Source organism: Olea europaea, unplaced genomic scaffold (genome assembly GCF_002742605.1).
Source record: "Olea europaea var. sylvestris unplaced genomic scaffold, O_europaea_v1 scaffold1404, whole genome shotgun sequence".
NCBI lineage: Eukaryota > Viridiplantae > Streptophyta > Magnoliopsida > Lamiales > Oleaceae > Olea > Olea europaea.
The window spans coordinates 20,658-39,782 of NW_019231564.1; the positions used below are offsets into that span (position 1 = coordinate 20,658).

At 32.6% G+C, this 19,125-nt stretch overlaps 1 protein-coding gene across 2 annotated transcripts; it reads left to right on the forward strand.

Annotated features, from left to right (window-relative positions):
• Positions 1 to 14,091: 14,091 nt before the first annotated feature.
• LOC111375693 (caffeoylshikimate esterase-like) lies at positions 14,092 to 18,234 on the forward strand. 2 transcript variants are annotated; one of them, XM_022998561.1, is made up of 8 exons: positions 14,092 to 14,330; positions 14,476 to 14,566; positions 14,662 to 14,694; positions 16,153 to 16,299; positions 16,721 to 16,851; positions 17,116 to 17,253; positions 17,335 to 17,433; positions 17,631 to 18,234. In XM_022998561.1, exons 1-8 carry the CDS (start codon positions 14,310 to 14,312, stop codon positions 18,006 to 18,008), a joined length of 1,038 nt encoding a protein of 345 aa, XP_022854329.1. In that variant the 5' UTR covers positions 14,092 to 14,309; the 3' UTR covers positions 18,009 to 18,234. The 2 variants fall into 2 exon arrangements, with proteins under 2 accessions (XP_022854329.1, XP_022854330.1); XM_022998562.1 differs by lacking the exons at positions 14,092 to 14,330; positions 14,476 to 14,566; positions 14,662 to 14,694 and adding an exon at positions 14,724 to 15,025.
• Positions 18,235 to 19,125: the final 891 nt, after the last annotated feature.

Sequence of the window (19,125 nt, forward strand, 5' to 3'; positions counted from 1 at the left end):
CTACTTCATAAATATAAGGAATGCCATTTCTAATTAAAAGAAGAAGATATCAAAAACTCGTAGAGGCAAATCTGTAAATTTACTAATTTAATGGAATCCCTACTGTTATTTTTTATTTCAATTATAATTCAGAATAAAGTGATCAATGCTCTGAAGCCCTTTGGTGTTGCACGGACTAGACTAGGAATTAATTTATTTCCAGTGTTTTGTCGGGGCTAGCTTTTTCATGGAAATCTCTAAATTATTTGTACCAATAGGCTATGTTATTAGTACACGGAGAAATATTATGGGGGACGCTACTGTGACAGGGCCCGCCGACACCCCCTCCAATAAAGGGGCACCTATTTCACACGGGGCCGGTCAGGGTCCCTGTTTGAGTAGAATTACTCAAAATTTATAGAGAGTATTAGAAATGTTTTTGAACTACTATTCTATAGCCTAGACTATGGCAGTGACGACCGGAAGTTGGGGAAGAGTAGGGAGAAAAAGTGGGGAAATACGAGAAAACGGCAGATTTATCACTTTAGGTTTCGTTTGTTTTTGCAGTAATATCTGAAAACTTCTCTGCTCTTTCCTTTGCCTGTGTTTTGCTCCAATGAGGGAAGAAAGAAAGAAAATAAAGACAGAATAATGTTATGTAGCTTCACTAGGATTACAATTTTAGTTTATGTGACATTAGAAGATGGGTTGAATGAAAAGTAAAATTAAAAGACTTATTTAATTCTACCTATCATGTAATGTCATATTAACGCTATCTAGAATGAGATTGTAATTTCAGTGGGGTTTAATAGAATTACTCAAATACAAAAGAAGGATTTGCTGAAATTTTACTTGAGGTGTCACATATTTATTGGGAGTCGAAGGGGCTGCCACTCGATCATACAATAATCACGACGGGTGAAATTCCTGTAGTCGATCTTTCCTATTGTTATTAAATGCTGCAACTACTACTGGCAAACCTGTACCATATCATCAATTATGTCCGTTTCAGTTTACTGCTCTAACTGCAACTAACTACTACCTTTCACCACTATTAATTAAAAAAAAAAAAAAAACAAAGATTGAACTCCAATTTTGAGGATCTCTATCGTTCCATCCCTAGAGCTTGTGAAGGAGGTAAATCACGGGATGTACCCCAACAAGTCAGGGAACAAGAACTGTCTGTACATTGCGCCTACAAGGAGTCCAATTTCATATATCAGGAATCGAACCCTCATACTGTGGCTGCCAACAAGGCATGAGATAACCTCACTATTAATTTTTTATACGACACCTCCTATGCTAGATGTCTCTATTGTTGACTCTCTCCCTCGTGTGATGCCAACATGAGCAGATAGAAAAGCCTATGAGTACGGAATTTGAAATTTCGAGTTCTATTTCTATTGGAGGATCGTGAGATGGCCCAATTGTGCGCATTATCAGGAGACTGAATTATACATAGTATCAGCTTGACATGGGACTAAGTTCTATTATAAAGAATGATTTCTTGTAGTCTCGAATTATGTAATTTATTTTAAACTCATTCGAGCATTTCATACCAGAAACTTGGACGGTTTGAAGATTGACTGTATAATTATAATGAGAAGTTGAGGATTGATTTGTTCATTGTGAAGGTTAGTGATTAAGAAAAAAAATTAAATTTTTTTACGTGAAATGAATGTTGATGTTCAAATTTAAGAAAACAGAATTAAAATTTTTGAATGTGTATTTATAAATGCAAGAAAAGTCATGTTCAATTTTGTGGTAGTTGGAAGTAGTTCATCTCTTGTCCTTTGGTCAGCCAGATTGAAAATTTGGTATCAGAAAATTCAACCGTGCTAGACTTACAGGTCTCTGTTTCACAAGACCTGCCCACACACATACGTGGGGCCCTCATAATTGTTTAAAAATACATGTGGGGCCCCTACACAGTGCGAAGTCCTATAAAACACTTGTGAGAATGCCTTTATACACTGGGCATTTTCCCAAAAAAATTATTATGTTGTTCTCTCATTATGTACCACCGTTAAAAGGATTCTACTTGCAAGTCAAAATAACTCATTTAATGGCTTGGACATAACATTTTAAATGTTGCTGCAATTCGAATGGAATTTGGTTCAATACAATGTGGCTATAAAAAAAGAAGCCTTATATAATGTGATAAATTTTTAAAAATAGAAACGTGATAGCATTTGTGGCTAGTGTGTTGAATTCAATGTATTATTTACGTAGGAAGATTAGACTTCGTAAAATAGTTATATCACACAAAACTCGGAAAATCTTCACCAGTCATCACTTGACATGACATCTTTTGCGTTTGGTTTGATTAAAAGAACGTAATTTAAAAGCTGAGATTTTTCGATAAAATTCTTAACAAATAAGAACATTTAAAATAAAAAATTTTGAATTCGGTTTTCAACTTTCAATTTATGGCTAGTGGGATTTCAATAATTTTTCAATAATTATGTTTTGGACTTTTGGTGCTATAGGATTCTAGAATTATAGGTGCTATGTTTGGAATTATTCAATTTTTCAGGAATATTTATACAAGACAATGCTTGACCAAAGCGAATCGTCAATTCAAAATTCTATGAAATATGTATACCAATTGGAAAAATTTCATTTGTACCGAATGGGGGTTATCGAAAGTTGTCCCTTTCTCACAATGCACGTGGGCCCGAGTGAATTGAAAAACCCCCCAAATGTGGCCCCCACCTCTATTGTAAATGGTAGGTAAAATATTAGGTAAAAAAATTATGTTTATGTAGTATTTCCCTACCATTTAGCTCAATGTCAAGGATAAAATAACAGTAATTGTCATGTCGAGGTAGAAGTGTTTTATCTTGAAAAATAATTCGCACAGAAGAATGGAAGAATAGAACTACTCTCCACTTCATACCTCGGTCATATTCAAATTTCATTTCAAAAATAAAAATGAGACGGCGATAATCACAACTCGAACTGCAAAGAAATCCAATACTCTGCGCATAGTTAGGACGTTGACCAATAATAAAAACATCACCATATTGACATGACATAAGTATCCCCAACGGACCTAACACGCTGCCCCACTTCACCAATAAAACCCATAAGTTCGACCGGGGCCTGGATACACGTTAGGACAACATTAATTCACAATAAACGTGCCAGATCCAAAATTTCCATGAATTTCCCATCACTTTCCAAACACGAGTAACAAACTAATTTGTTATTTATTTTTTTTTTTTACAAGGTGTCCGGGCTTGCGTCCGACTAGATCCTTGTCCCTGAACCTCCGGCCCCTCAGCAGCTCAGGGAGGTAAATCGCAGGATGTGCCGTTGTTGGCTCCCAGGTTCCCACAACTCATTTGGACTCCTTCTGCAAAGAGAGCTCTCCTCACTGGGCGTTTGTTCACACCAATGACTTCCTCTCCATATGGCTCCCAGTGTTAACTCCAGGAATCGAACTCCTCACCCTTGCTTCCAGCGTCCCAGCGAAGTGATTGTTCCACCAATTCGGATGTGCCATGGGGGGCAACAAACTAATTTCTCTATTTACCTTGTCTTGTTACTAGGTTAAAGATTAAAGAGTCCGCGATCATTGCACCGCTTCTTTTTTGACGATCATCACATAAGCCATCATTTTCGTTTCTAAGACTATCTAGAATTCATAGAAAAAGTTGAGTCAAAATTGCCACAATTTTGACGTCAACATATTTTAAAAATATTTATTTTCTTCAACAATATTATGAATAACCTAACAAATCATGCTATAACATTACAAGTTCAATATTGCATTCCTTGGGTAACTTAGTGATCCACAACAATTCTTCCAAGATAGCTTCTCTTTCATTGTCCAACTTCTTTTTCATACTTTGTCATTTCAAATCAATCCTGATTTAGGGTTGAAATGGCAAAATCATTTTGATAAAAGTTGATGAATTTTGTGGTTAAAAATTGATAAAATGTGTCTCCCGTGGAATATGTGATTAAAATTAATCAATAAATTTTATCAACTTTTTAAATATTTTTCAAACAAGCACTTAATTGTAAGTAGACAATGTAGAAATAAATGTTCTGCCTCTGCATTTATACAAGACTGTACGAGGGTTCTTTACTCTCTAGTAGAGTAATGTTGTTTCTTTGTAAGTGCTCAAGGAATACACACTGACAATAGTTTGCATAATGGAAGTATAATAATATATTCATACCATATTTTTTATTTGTTGTATTATATCATGATTGCATTTAAGATTCTTAACAATTGCTCATGATGTTTATGTCCATATTTTTCCATATCAAAATTTTATCTTAACTTTTCATTAATTAGCATATTTCGTCTTGATAATAGTTTGTGTCAAAAACGTTCTATTCACATGTTTTGATATGAAGGAAAAATAATTTGTCGTGCTTTCAAATTTATTAGTTAAAAAAAAAAAATTATGTGATTGAGTCATTTTATACTTTCCCAACGTACATTTTGGGTGAAAATTGTTACCAGAGGCAAAATGTGCTAATTAAAGAAAGTTTGAAAATAAGAATGAATTCGAAAAAGTTAGGGACACAAGTGATATAACGATAAAATGTTGAGAAATTTAAATACGATTAAAATATTGTACAACTAATAATAAATGTACTATGAATATAATTACTTTAATTCAAGATCGTTTTTATTTTTGGCTAGAGGTTGAAATATTGAATACAGATATAAAAGTGAAAATTATGATTTTGCATTTTCTCACGTTAACGCAAGAGAAAAATATCTTTCATGAATGCTCAATAAACTTCTGAACAAAGACTTGAATTATAAGTTATAAAATAATACTAACTGCGGGGAAGAAATTACGCAAAAGGATCATTTTCAAGAATGTTAAGTACATTTTAAAGTTGTAACTTAATATTTTTTTATGCCAGAACATCTTCAAGAGACTTTGTATATATATATTGCATCTTATGCATAATAGAAAGTATTATATGCATTACATTTTATGTTTTTTGAATTTAACCTCGCTCTAGTGAACAACCTTTAGTTGCAATAAAAAATTAATTACTTAAAAACTTACTTTAGCCCTAGTTTGGCTCTATTTCTTAATTTATTTATTTTTTTAAAAAAATCATATTCAATCACACATTTCATGGGATATAACATTTAGTAAAATTCATTAAAAAATTGATTTTTATCCAAATCGAACATAGGCCTAGTTAATTACGAGTAAACCTTGTGATCCAGGTATTTTAGTCTACAAATGAATGATCAATTCAAGAAATCAAAATAGAGCCTAACTTTTGGGATTGTAAATCTTTAGCGTAGATGTTGTCTGCAACACAATTTTTTTATTTTAATGATCCTCGAAAAGGCAATATCATGGTATACTCTTGTAATTGTTCAAATGGTTGATTAACATGACTTATTCATGGCTAATATTAGAATTTTGAACACCAATGAAAAAGCACAGAAAACTTAGAAACTCATAGGGATGTCAATTGGGTTGCGCCGTTTTGGTCACTGGTCACTTTTCAGTGACCGTTTGGTCACTGAACTTTTATTTATTTTTTTTATTCCCCCCCCCCTTTTTTACTATAAATACCCTCTTCCCCCAAAAAAAATTTTCATATCAATTGCTCTTCCAAGATTATAACCCTCTCAACTCTTTTTTATTATATCAATTATCGAGTTTTTACTCTCTTGTGCTGCAAAATATACAATATCAATTCAATTTTTGACCGTTTTGGTCACTTTTCAGTGACCGTTTGGTCACTGAACTTTTATTTATTTATTTTATTCCCCCCCTTTTTACTATAAATACCATCTTCCCCCAAAAAAAATTTTCATATCAATTGCTCTTCCAAAATTACAACCCTCTCAACTCTCTTTTATTATATCAATTATCGGATTTTTACTCTCTCGTGCTGCAAAATATACAATATTAATTCAATTTTTACAGTTTATTAGTTATAATTTCAATTCATCAAATTCTCAATTCTCACAATCTCACTACATTTATATTCATTTAGTCAAGATTTCATCATAAACAATCACAGAAATGGATCAACGTTCATTTGTTGAGAGCTTGTTCGATACAGGATGTGAGCCATTGCCACATCATGGAGAATCGCCTAGGACGCCGCAAAGTCAATTTCCAAATGAGTTTGCCAGTCTAAATGACATGCCGATACCTGAAAATGTTCACATTCACGGTCAGGGAAGCTACACTCCAATTGATTTGGATGATATTAACGTTCCCGAAACAGAACATGAAGATGAAGATCAGCAATTAAATATCCCAGATGCGAGGGGAAAACGAAAGGCCAAAAAAAGCAAAATGTTGGGATCACTTTAAATTGATTTCAACGGGAAAAGTCATTGATGGCCTTGTAGAATCTAAAGCAGTATGTAAGTACTGCCAACAAAGATTGGCATGGCAAAAAGGAATTGGTACCACTCATCTCAACCGCCACTACAAATCATGTGCAGTCAGACATGGACTTCTTTCAGCTGGCCAAACACAATTACAATTTGGCAGTCCAGGCGTCGGTTCTACAACTTCACCCCTATCCACGTGGGTGTATTCGGAGGACGAGACTTGAACCGGAATGGTGAAATTTGTTGCCGTCACTGAGTTGCCTTTGGCTATTGCAGACAACCAACACTTCGTCTCGCTCGTGAAAGAATATCTACAATCGAGGTACGTTGGGGTAAGTCGAAACACTCTTCGTGCCAATACAATAAATTATTTCAATAATTCAAAACAACAATTAATTATGGATTTGCAACAATATGGGGGTGTTATATCCTTAACTTCTGATATATGGGAAGCGGTTAATAAAAGAGCATATATAGCTACAACCGCACACTATATAGACCCACTTTGGTGCATGCATAAGAAAATTATTACTTTTAGAATTATTGAATTTCCTCACAATGCTAATAATATATATATAATGCTATTATCAGTATTGTTAGAGAATATCATTGTGAGAGTAAAATTCGATCTTTTACTTTTGATAATGCTAGTGTTAATAAGGTAGTCGTCGATAAATTGTGTAGGACACTTCAACCTGATTTTGGTGGGTATTTGTTTCATATTTGTTGTGTGTGTCATATCTCGAATTTAATTGTGTAAGATGGTTTAAAACATATAAAGGATTAGGAATGCATTAGTATATATTACGATCTCTCCTAATAGAAAACAAGTATTTGAAGATTTTTGTGCCGAATTAGGGGTGATGACTGCTAAAACATTTGTTAGCGACGTAGGTCATAGATGGAACTCTACATACTTGCTATTAAAATCATGTGAAGGTTTCGAAATTTTAATAACTGACTTTTATAATAATAGACATGTTAGAAGTGATGATGATGATATGTTAAATGAATCCGATTGGATTTTAGTTTTGAAAGTTAAACGATTTTTGATATCTTTTTATGAGACCACAAAGATTTTATCCGGCGTTTATTATCCCACAAGCTGTATGGTGCTTGAACGCCTTTATATAATTGCAAGAACATTCCATAAATATAAAAATGATCCTATTTTTAGTGAAATTTTAATTGCTATGGAATTAAAGTTTAAAAAATATTAGGAAGAACTGCCTATATTATTTTTTTTAGCATGCGCAATGGACCCCCGATATAATATTTTGGGAACTAAATACGTAATTGATCAAGTGAATAAAGTTTTAATACTTGATACACCTATCACCTATAAGAATTTAAAGCAAACATTATGTGAAATGTATGATTTATATGCGGAAATAATGGGTATAAATGTTAGTCTGGTACCCTCTACTGTACCTACTCCTTCTGCTGAAACTGAAGAAGATGCTGCGGAAATAATGAATTTATTTCAGGGTATTAATACGTTTAGATATGATGCAACTGCAATGGGTTCGTCTAGTGCCATGTCGTCTACATCTGCATCTCATCAAACATCGGTCGAAACTCAAAATGCGATGCCTGCCGAATTAATTGATTATTTCAATCTTAATATGCCAACGGACAGAACAATTAAAAATTTTTTAGAAGAAATAATTGAATTCTGGCGAAAGTATGAAAGACGTTGGCCAATTGTTTCTGCAATTGCGAAAAATCTATTGACACCTCCGGTTAGCATCGTTGCTTTGGAGTTTGCTTTTAGTGCAAGTAAAAGGGTTTTGACTGATGTCGAGAGCCGACTGAAAGAAGATATTTTGAAAACATTAATATGTGTGAAGGATTGGCAGGACGCTCATTTTCGACTACAAGATAAATACGTTGAAATTGCATGTCATCAGGTAAGTGATATTTGATTTAATTATATTAATCAATTTTTTTTATTTTTTAATCGTTAAATTTAATTTTTTTTTAAAATTGTACACGTTACAACAAGTTGTTCGTGTACAATTTTTAACCCCATCTACTTAAAATTGATGTTGTCGGTCCCAAACCCGGATAAAGAAGGAGTGTTTACATTTTATTAATTTTAAAAAGAAATCAAAAAAATATATTTTTTGTAAATGTATTTCAAAAAATAATTCGTTTTCATTATATAAATATTTTATACTTTATAAAAAGTATTACGAATTACAATATGATATAAATAAAAAAATAAATACTTGTTTTCGTTAAATTATTTGTATTTTTTAACACTTTTTATTTTTAAAACTATATTCTTTATTAACTTTAAAAAGAAATCAAAATTATATATTTTTTATAAATGTATTTCAAAAAATAATTTGTTTTCATTATATAAATATTTTATACTTTATAAAAAGTATTACAAATTACAATATGATATAAATAAAAAATATAAAAACTTTTTTTCGTTAAATTATTTGTATTTTTTAACACTTTTTATTTTTAAAACTCTATTTTTTATTTAAAAAAAAAAATAGGCGAGCCCACGAGCCGAAACTCGGCTCGGTCGGGCCCACGAGCTCGGATGAGCCACGAGCTCGTGGGCCTAGCCTGAGCTCATCTCGCCACTAGCACGAGCCAAGCTCGTGACGGCTCGGCTCGGCCCATTGTCAACCCTAGAAACTCATCCTCTTCTCGCTCGCATACTACCATAACCAGATTAATGTTCTCTTTATGAAGAACGGTTACAGGCTTAAAACAATAATTTAATAATCCATTCTATAAATCATTTTCTTCTCTTTGGATCCAAAAAAAAAAAAAACCACACATTGGGCTTTTTCTCTATGTAAACCCGATGATTCGGGTCCACCAATGGTCTCTAGACACCTGTCCATTAGTCAGATTACAATAATATTTGTTCGATAGAGATTTTCATCAAAATTAGAGTCAATAATTAATTTTAACAATATATTTTATTGAATTCACAATATTTCAACCACATATTTCAAGAAGTTTTATTAAAATTTACTAAAAAATTGATTTTAATCCCCACGAAACTTGGACTTAATATATTTATCTCTAGATAAAAATATATAGAGGTGTATACGTATTTATATGGGTAAATAGCACAAAACGTCACTACCTTTCAAAATTATTGTTGAAAACGTCCATATCTTTTATTTTTTTTGCATTTTCGCCCTTATTTTTATTTTCACTGTGTAGGTCATTTTTATCAATTTTCGACGATTTTACCTCCTATTTAAATAAAACAAAAGGAAAAGAAAAATATAGAACTCATTGCAATCATAGTCCCAAAATTTCAAAAAACTACAAATCATTCATTATGTTCTTATCTTGACCTCCAACTTTCTGTCCACAGCTAGAAACAAACAAACTTTCAAATTTTGAATCTCTTAACATTTTTAGTGAAATTTCCACACATAAATGCATATTCAAAACCCTCAATTTAAAAAACCTGACTTCCAATTTACAGCTTTTTTTAGTCATAAAAACAAACCTTCTTCTTGGTAGTGCAATCCTCAAACACAATCAGCAGCTCTTGTTCAAAATCCAAATAATAATAATAATAAAATCTTGAACTAAACGTACTTGGCAGCGAAAAACATGCCAAGAAAACATAAACAGAGAGAGAAAATTGGGACCCATTTTGCAGACACTTTTCCATAGCTTCTATTTTTCATAATCTCCTTCCTTTCTCTGTCAATATAAATACCAAATTCCCATTATATAAAAGTATATTTGTATACAATTGTGTAAAGTAGAAAAGATATAGACGTGAAATGGGGTGATGAAGGTGCTGGACTATGGATTTTTCTTTACTTTCCCCCCTTTCTTGTGGCAGGATGGGTTAAACTTGCTAGCAACTAAAAAAAGCTTAAAATTGGAAATCAAATTTTACAGATTCAGGGTTTGAATATGCATTTATACGTGAAAATTTCACTAAAACTGTTAAATATTCAAAGTTTGAAAGTTTGTTTGTCTCTGCCTGTGGATACAAAGCAAGAGGTCAAGATAAGAATATAATGATTGATTTGTAATTTTTTGAAATTTTGAAACTATGATTACAATTAGTTCTTTATTTTATTTATTTTTATTTCATTTGAACGGGAGAGTAAAATAGTCAAAATGGATGAAAAATTTAAAATGACCTTCTACATAATAAAATGTGAAAATCAGGGCAAAAATGTTCAAAAATGAAAGGTGATGATGTTTTTCACAATAAATTGAAAGATAGAGACGTTTTGTGCTATTTACTTGTATATCTAACTTCTAAAAAAAGGTTGAATCACAACCTTAAGAGTCCTCCACCGCCCTTATCCTGGAGTATCGTGAGGGAGGTAAATCGCAGGTTATGCCTCCAAAGATACAAGATGGAAAGTTGCTTGTACACTTGTACTTACCCAAGAGTCAAATCCATATTTCAGGATTCGAACCCTTGACGCGGCAGTCTCAAGTAAAGTTGGATTTCTCCACCCTCCCCTTTTACCACTTGGAGATGTGCCCTGGGAGCTTGTATATCTAACTTCTAATAAAAATGGGAAGGAGGGTCTACTATTCATGTAATAGTAAATTAATCCGATTTTGCTATGCATGTTGTCATTTTTTATTTTTCATTTTGTTTATGTCAAACAAATGTTCTTCCACACATCATGTCATTAACATTAAAAAATAATAATTTTAGTAAATATAAACTACCATAAACCAAAAAATAAAAAAAAAACTCGCACATGAACTTTAAAACAAATAAAAATAAACTCTCCGCGATGGTAAACCATGTGCGGAGTAAAAAATGAAGAAAAAAACTCTCTGCATAGGACGGAGAGATGACAAACCATATACGGAGAGTTGGCAAACTCTCCGTACAGTGCGAAGTAAAAAAAAATCTCTCCGCACGGTGCAGAGAGATGGCAAACACCATGGCAAAACATTTTTCGTACAGTGCGAAGTTAAAAAAAAAATCTCCGTACAGTGACTGTCTGCGTTGCGTGAATTTTACATTTATCGTACTTTTATTAGTGTATGAATTTTAGTTTTTTGGAAAATTTTTGAAGTAATATCTAGAAATATTTCTATGATATGAGAAAATAATTGCAAATTATTTTTACAATTGTATAATAGTATTGTGTCATCTAGAAAATATACTTGTTTATTTTATACTTGAATAAAAAATATACAAGATTATACAAATTATTTTGCTTGTATTCTTTGATAGTGTTGATATGATTGAGTTGAATGTGAATATTATATTTCTAAATTTTGTGTAATTCAATATTGAAAAATTGAAGATTGAGCACCATATTCATATGCATTTATATTTTGTGCTTTATATATATATATAAGTGAATATATGGTGTTCTGCATTCTCGGTATTTGTAAGTGCAAAAATTGGTATATAAAAATACAATAAGCTGCAAATACGGTAGACAGCATATACCATAAGTTGCAAATTCGGTGGCAGCATATACGTTACGCTGCAAATACAGTAAGGTGAAAATACGATAAGTTTGCAAATACGGTAGACAACATATACGGTAAGGTGAAAATACGGTATGTTGTTTGCAAATACGATAGGCGGATATGGATTTATAATTTGTTATACATGTATAAAATTTATTTAATATTGAATTTCTTAGGTATTAAACGTTGTAATTTAATATTGTTTCATTTTTTATAATTGTATTTTCAAGAATTAAAAAAAAATTGATTATGAAATTGTTAATTTTTAAATGTGTTTTTTTGTTGAAGATAAAAATATTTTTTTTATATTATTTGTAAAAAAAATTTGTTGTGATTTTATTAGCATCATAAGAAAATTTATTATGCATTTTTATTTTTTGCATTTTATGAAGAATTTTATTTATGATGATTAACAAATATTCTTCCACACATGCATCGTGCCAACAACATTAAAAAATAATAATAATTTTAGTATATATAAACTTCACAAGACAAAAAAATAAAAATAAAATAAAATAAATTCTACGCACATAAGTAAAAAAAAAAAAAAAAGACTCCGCAAAGTGCGAAGATATGGTAAACTATCTCTCCGTACAATGTGAAGAGAAAAACAAAAACTCTTGGGACTTTATCTGCAAGTTCCAAGAAGTATTTTCTCAAACAACTTTTGATCAATGCATTGAACATTTTAATTCCTGACCTACAACCCGAAAGTATAATTTCATTTAAAATAGTATCCGCTTCTAATGTCCAATAGCTATTATCAAGTAAGAGTAAAATATTGAATTTGGGTAGTATCCTAAAACCTTCATTTGTGAAAGCAATGCCATGGTACTATCAATATCCCCTTCTTTGCACAAATCACATATTGTTTCATTGTATGAATCACTAGAAAGTTCATTTCCAATACCGTAAATATGATTTGCGTACTCAAAAATTGAGCTGTGACTGGAATTTAAAGAAGACATAATTGATTTTGAGCCATTTTTTCGATTCTGTTTCGTTGAATATACGAAAAATTTACAATCTTGAAATTTGACTTGTAATTAAGGAATTTGAAAACAATTCTCCGCACTGTGCTGAGAGTTTTTTTTCTCTGTACTGTGCGGAGAGCTAGTTTGTCATCTCTCCGTACTGTGTTGAGAGTTGTTTTTTACTCCACACTATGCGAAGAGTTTGCCAACTCTCCACACGTGGTTCAACTCTCTCCATACTGTGCGGAGATTTTTTTTCTCTCCGCACTTTTTTTTTACTTCGCACATGGTTCAACTCTCTACGCACTGTGCGGAGAGTTTTTTTTCTTTCCGCACTATACAAAGGTTTTGCCATGGTGCGGATCAACTCTGCACTGTGCGAAGAGAATGAACTCTCTTCACACAGTGCGGAAAGTTTTTTTTGCTCTCCGTACTGTGCGAAAAGTTGGTTTGTCATTTCTCCACACTGTGCGAATGAATTTTTTTCTTTTTACTCCACACTGTGCAGAGATGTTTTTCTCTTTTTGCACCTTTTTATATTTTTACTCCGCACTGTGCAGAAATTTTTTTTTTCAATTTTACAATATTGAATTACACAAAATTTAGAAATATAATTTTCACATTCAATTCAATTATATCAACACTATCAAAGAATAGAAGCAAAATAGTTTGTGTATTTCTTATTCAAATATGAAATATACAAGCATTTTTTTTAGATAACATATTGCTATGCAATTGTAAAAATAATTTACAATTATTTTCTTATATCATGGAAATATTCTTGGATACTGCTTCAAAAACTTTTCAAAAAATTAAAATTCATACACTAATAAAAATACGATAAATACAAAATTAATGCAATTCACATGATAGCGACTATATATATATAAAGAGTGAGAGGGGCCGGTCTAAGAGCTTGTTTGGTAGAGCTTAAAAGCTAATTAAAATTAATTTTTTGACCGTTAGTGTACTATTTCAACCATCATTTTTGAATTCTTCTTTCACAAGTAGGACCCACATTATCTTTAACAGTCAAAAATCAATTCTCAAAATCACTCCTATATATATATATATATATATATAAAGAGTGAGAGGGGTCGGCCTAAGAGCTTGTTTGGTAGAGTTTAAAAGCTAATTAAAATTAATTTTTTGACTGTTAGTGTACTATTTCAACCGTCATTTTTGAATTCTTCTTTCACAAGTAGGATCCACATTATCTTTAACAGTCAAAAAATCAATTTTCAAAATCACTCCTAAATCGTTACGAGAAAAATGAGGTCTATTTGTGAAAAAAAAAGTCAAACATTGGCTTCGTAGTCTACCTGTAAACCTCAGCAAAATTTCGCAATCTTCTTGTCACGTCAAAGGAAGAAATCCGAAGCCAAAAAACCAGAGTCAAACAAATCCAACCTTCATTTTCTAATCTATATAACTCTCTCACATTCATATATTTTTTCTCTATATTTTCCTGCTCCTGCCTGCAGATCCAGTATATAGCTCACAAAGTGTGTATGTTAAATCCCATTTCTTAGCTTGGATTTCTTTACTTCCTCTAATTAAACATGGACGTTGAATATCATGAGGTGGGTTTTCTTTAGCCTGTGACCATTTACTTTAACATTTCATTTTTGTTATTCCATTTTGTAATCCACTACATTATTATTTTTGGATTTATGAACTTGAGAATGGTATTTTTTTTTCTATTGGGTTGTTTGGTTTTGGGTTCAGGAATACATATATAATTCCAGAGGAGTGCAGATTTTCACTTGCAGATGGTTGCCTTTTTCATCTCCAAAGGCCCTTGTTTTTCTGTGTCATGGTCTCTCTCTCTCTCTCACACACACACACACACAGAGATGTTTCTGCGTATAATTTTCTCTCTCTCTGATTGAAGATTGCTTAATGAGGTTGCAGGTTATGGCATGGAATGCAGTAATTTCATGAAAGGTAATAAGTGTTTTCCCATGTGATGCGTCCTACTTTTCTCCTCTATTTAATTTCTTATTATATTAATTGGATTTAATGCCGTTATCTGTTTCTGCACATACATATACAGGTCATGAATGCATTTCTTTTTCTTCATTAATTAATACTGTATTTATTGAAAAAGTAGAGCGGTTACTGAAATCTTGAATCTGGAATTGTGAAAAGATGATTTTGTGAAGAGGTAATATTTTCAACATATTCATACCTTAAGACTATTTTTTTACGAAGTGGTGAAGGAACGTATCTATTCATTCGTGGAACTATCTACGGAGGTCTTGGTAAGCGGTATTAGGTAATAATTTGTCTTATTTAACCCCTGTTCGACAACTATTTTTATGAGTTTTTTTTTTTTTTTTTGAGAAAATGAGTTTAGAATTTTTATTTTTATTTTTATTTATTATTATTATTTTTTTTGAGAAAATGAGTTTTGAAATTGCAATTATTTTGAAAATGTGTGGTTAAAATGTAAAAAAAAAAAAAGATTTTCGTGCAAAATATTCTAGTATGAACGTGTGATTAAAAATGAATTTGAGAAAAAAAAAATTGTTTTAATGGTAGACAAACATGAGCATAATATTGTCGACTGCAGTCTAATAGCATAATGTTATAATCTCCATATGATGTGGCATTAAGGCCAATTAATTGCATGAATACGAGATTTACTTTACTAAGCTTATCATTAAATATCACGTTATCTCTAGTAAAGATACATAGCATGCTCAGTCTAATCTACCTTTACAAACATCCGAGTGAAAATATGATGTGGGTGTACAGTGAGGATTGTGTATGCCCATGCCTTGTTGCCCTTTTTCTTGCTTTACTATATATGACCCGTGACTTCATACCAACCAACCAAAATATGGAGACCTATGCCTTCTTATAATCTTCTATCCAGTATTATTCTTTTCTATGGTTTTTTCCCCCTTTTTGTGGACATATTTTGGGGTTTGGGAGTTGAAATTCCCGTAGAGTTGAATTTCTCCAAGTTTTGTTAGGCACTGTCCGAATTGGATTCGAGTAGGCATTATGACAATCGTACAGTGGACAAAATTTTTTGATTCTTTATCTTCTTTTATACCATCCAATACTAAGCAGTTCACCCTACCAAAGAAACTGCATGTGCACACATATAACTGAACAAGAAATAAAGAATTGTTGGTACAAGGTCAAATTCTTACCCAGAAAATATTATGCAGGGTAGCTTAGTTTGGTTAATTAGGTTAACAGGCAACTAATAGTTAGGCCTGAACTGGTCACATGTCCCTATCATTACCAAAATATGATTAATTGACTTTGATCACGTAGCAATCATCATAAATAACAATAATCATGCCGCTTAAGCAAGTAAGCCTACGTGTTATTAGTAGTCGGCTAAACCAAATTTGAGTTCTTAGCACTGCTTAAATGGATTTTGGTTAGGCTGCGGGACAAGGCTGGCTAGTCAAGGATATGCCGTGTTTGGTATGGATTATGAAGGCCACGGGCGGTCGATGGGTGCTCGATGTTACATCAAAAGATTTGACAACATTGTCAATGACTGCAGTGACCATTTCAAATCTATTTGTGGTAAGTTACCAAACTCTCCAACTCTGCCCTTGCGTTGATTTTTCAGTACAGCCTTAAACTTTCTAGAGGAATCATTTGTATTTAACAATAGTTTAAATAATTTACAAATCCATTATCCTAAATTCCTAATCTAAGATGCTGATTGCTGGAGGGATGGACAATTAATTAATTCTCTAGTATCATTTTGATCTTGCTCGAAATGGGACCTCGTTTTTTTTTTTAATTCAATTATTTAAGAAATCAACGTACTAAAGAATTTAATTTGATCTACTCGACCGTGTTGTTATGCTCAAGCTATCAATTATGTTGCACAAGAACTCAATTAGTTGGCCTAAAAAAATTGCTCTGTGCACACTTGTAATGCTTAACAATGCATTTGGTTATAGCTTTACTCAAAAGGATTTACTTTCAATGGATTCAGGGCAGGAAGAATACATGGGAAAAAGAAGATTTTTATATGGGGAGTCAATGGGAGGAGCAGTGTCTCTGTTAATACACAAAAAAGATCCTGCTTTCTGGCATGGCGCTGTTCTTGTTGCTCCGATGTGTAAGGTCGTAAGGATGTAATTGAATGTTCTTTATTTGATTATTAGAGTTGGGTGGACGAGTATGGTGTTAGACTTGAAGAACACGTTTACACTATATTAGGTAGGAGTCGACAATATAATAAACAAGATTTGAGTTTCTTTCATTTCGATGAAGTTTTTTTGTCCTGACACAAGTGCTCAAGTTTCTATAAGAGGCTTCGTTTGAAATGGAGAACGAGCAGAAAATTGGAATATAAGCGATTCTAATATTTCTTTTTCATGTCATTAGATCTCTGAGAAGGTGAAGCCACACCCCCTGGTTATAAGTCTTCTAACTCGGGTGGAAGACGTAATACCGAAATGGAAGATAGTTCCTACAAAGGATGTTATTGATTCGGCCTTCAAGGATCCGATTAAACGAGAAGAGGTGAGCCTATCATTACGTTGGAGAATTTGAAGTGAATTTCGTAAATGGTCCATTTTAGGTGTCTCTGTAATAATTCTGCAGATACGATGCAACCGGTTGATATACCAAGAGAAGCCAAGGTTGAAGACAGCTCTCGAAATGCTCAGAACTAGCATGAACCTTGAAGAGAGTTTGCAAGAGGTCATTATCACACAGTTCATATTATAAGTAAACATTTTAAGCTTAGCCAAACATGAAGCAAAATCTTTCCTATGGCTTAGAAAAAACAGTGATATAAATGATCAAAAGTTTCAAATGTCTCGATGGAAGATGGTCGATTGAGTTCTCATGTTTAACTCATTCTTATCATATGGTTGTTGGGTGTGGCTTTTCGACAGGTGACTTTGCCATTCTTTGTGTTGCATGGTGAAGCGGATACAGTGACGGACCCGGAGGTGAGTAGGGCATTGTACGAGAGGGCGAGTAGTACAGACAAGACCATAAAACTATATTCCGGGATGTGGCATGGTTTGACGTCCGGTGAGCCAGATAGCAACATTGAGATTGTCTTCTCTGACATTGTATCATGGCTCGACAAGCGTTCTTCTTGTGAAGACATGAAATCAATTCACCAATCTATCCTTGTTCCCGAGAAACTAAATGTCACGGCGTCGCTGGTGACATTAAATGGGAAAAAGCAGCATAAAACTAGGTCGCACATGAAATATATTTGTGGCTGGAAGAGCCGTGGTGCGTGCCATGACTCTGCGATGTAGTCCGCAGAGAAATAATGGAAAATCCCTTATTTTCTTATTTGAAATGTTCTCTGGTAACTTATTTCATTTACTCAATGTGAACAGTAGTCCAAGAATCGAAATGAGATAACATTGCTTTCTTCTATTGAATATACCAATTGGATTACTGAAATCTTTATCTACACAACCTGAATACCATACTATGTACCGTTAGTGTTGATTACTGGGAATTGTTTCCTTGTGTTTATTTGTCCTTTATTAGGAAGTCACCTTTTGTAAAGGTACAAAATTTTTATTACTGTTGAGTCGTCTTTTTCTTCACCTACTCGAATGCACTTTGCCATATTTTCCACTGAGAAACCCCTTCGTTTATCTGGTGCTTCCACTCCTACTGTCGTTTGTCTGCAGTGATTACTTTGTTTTCCGGCCGCCAGAGCTCAGATCTGCCCTCTATTTTGCATTTTGCTGCCCTTTCAGTTAGTGTATGAATGAGAGTACTTTGGAAAATAATTTGACGAGTAGTGTACTTTTACGAAAATAATCCATTCGTTTTAATTTTATATTTTTATAAATACCTTTCAATTTTGTTTTTATCCATATCAAAGAAATTTTTTCTCACTGGCCCGATTCTTGGTAAAAGAAAAAAAATGAGGAGGAGAAGAAGGAGAGGGCCAAATCAATGCAAAGAAACTCTCCTCGACTATTATGATTCGTTGAATAGTGGTTATATTGTCACCATAATTTCTTTCATTCTCCACTTTTTAGTTGTACTAAAGGTCCCTAATATTTGCTTATTATTGCTCTTATGTTTTCAATTTTCTATTAATTGATACATTTCGTCTTGATAATGATTTTTACCTAAAAAGTTCATAAAGGAAACATAAAAAGACATATTTGTCTTTCATATTTTAAACAGGTGAAAGAATAGCAAACATAAAAGTGCAAAAAATAGAAGTACATGGACCAGATATACTAACTAATGAAAGATTTGAGTAAAAACATGTAATAACAAATTAAAGACGTAAGTGCTATAATAGAAAATAATTAGAGTTCTTTAGTGCAATTAAAAAGCTCCGATCAATATTTAACAAAATCTTAAAACAGCTGTTTGCTATTCAACTGTTAAAGAAATTGAAAG

Excerpts from the sequence above, each read along its gene's own strand:
- LOC111375693 (XM_022998561.1), top strand. The coding sequence starts at position 14,310 with ATGGACGTTGAATATCATGAG. Across the intron at positions 14,567-14,661 it reads CCTTGTTTTTCTGTGTCATG|GTTATGGCATGGAATGCAGT; the intron begins GTCTCTCTCTCT and ends ATGAGGTTGCAG. Across the intron at positions 16,852-17,115 it reads TTGTTGCTCCGATGTGTAAG|ATCTCTGAGAAGGTGAAGCC; the intron begins GTCGTAAGGATG and ends TCATGTCATTAG.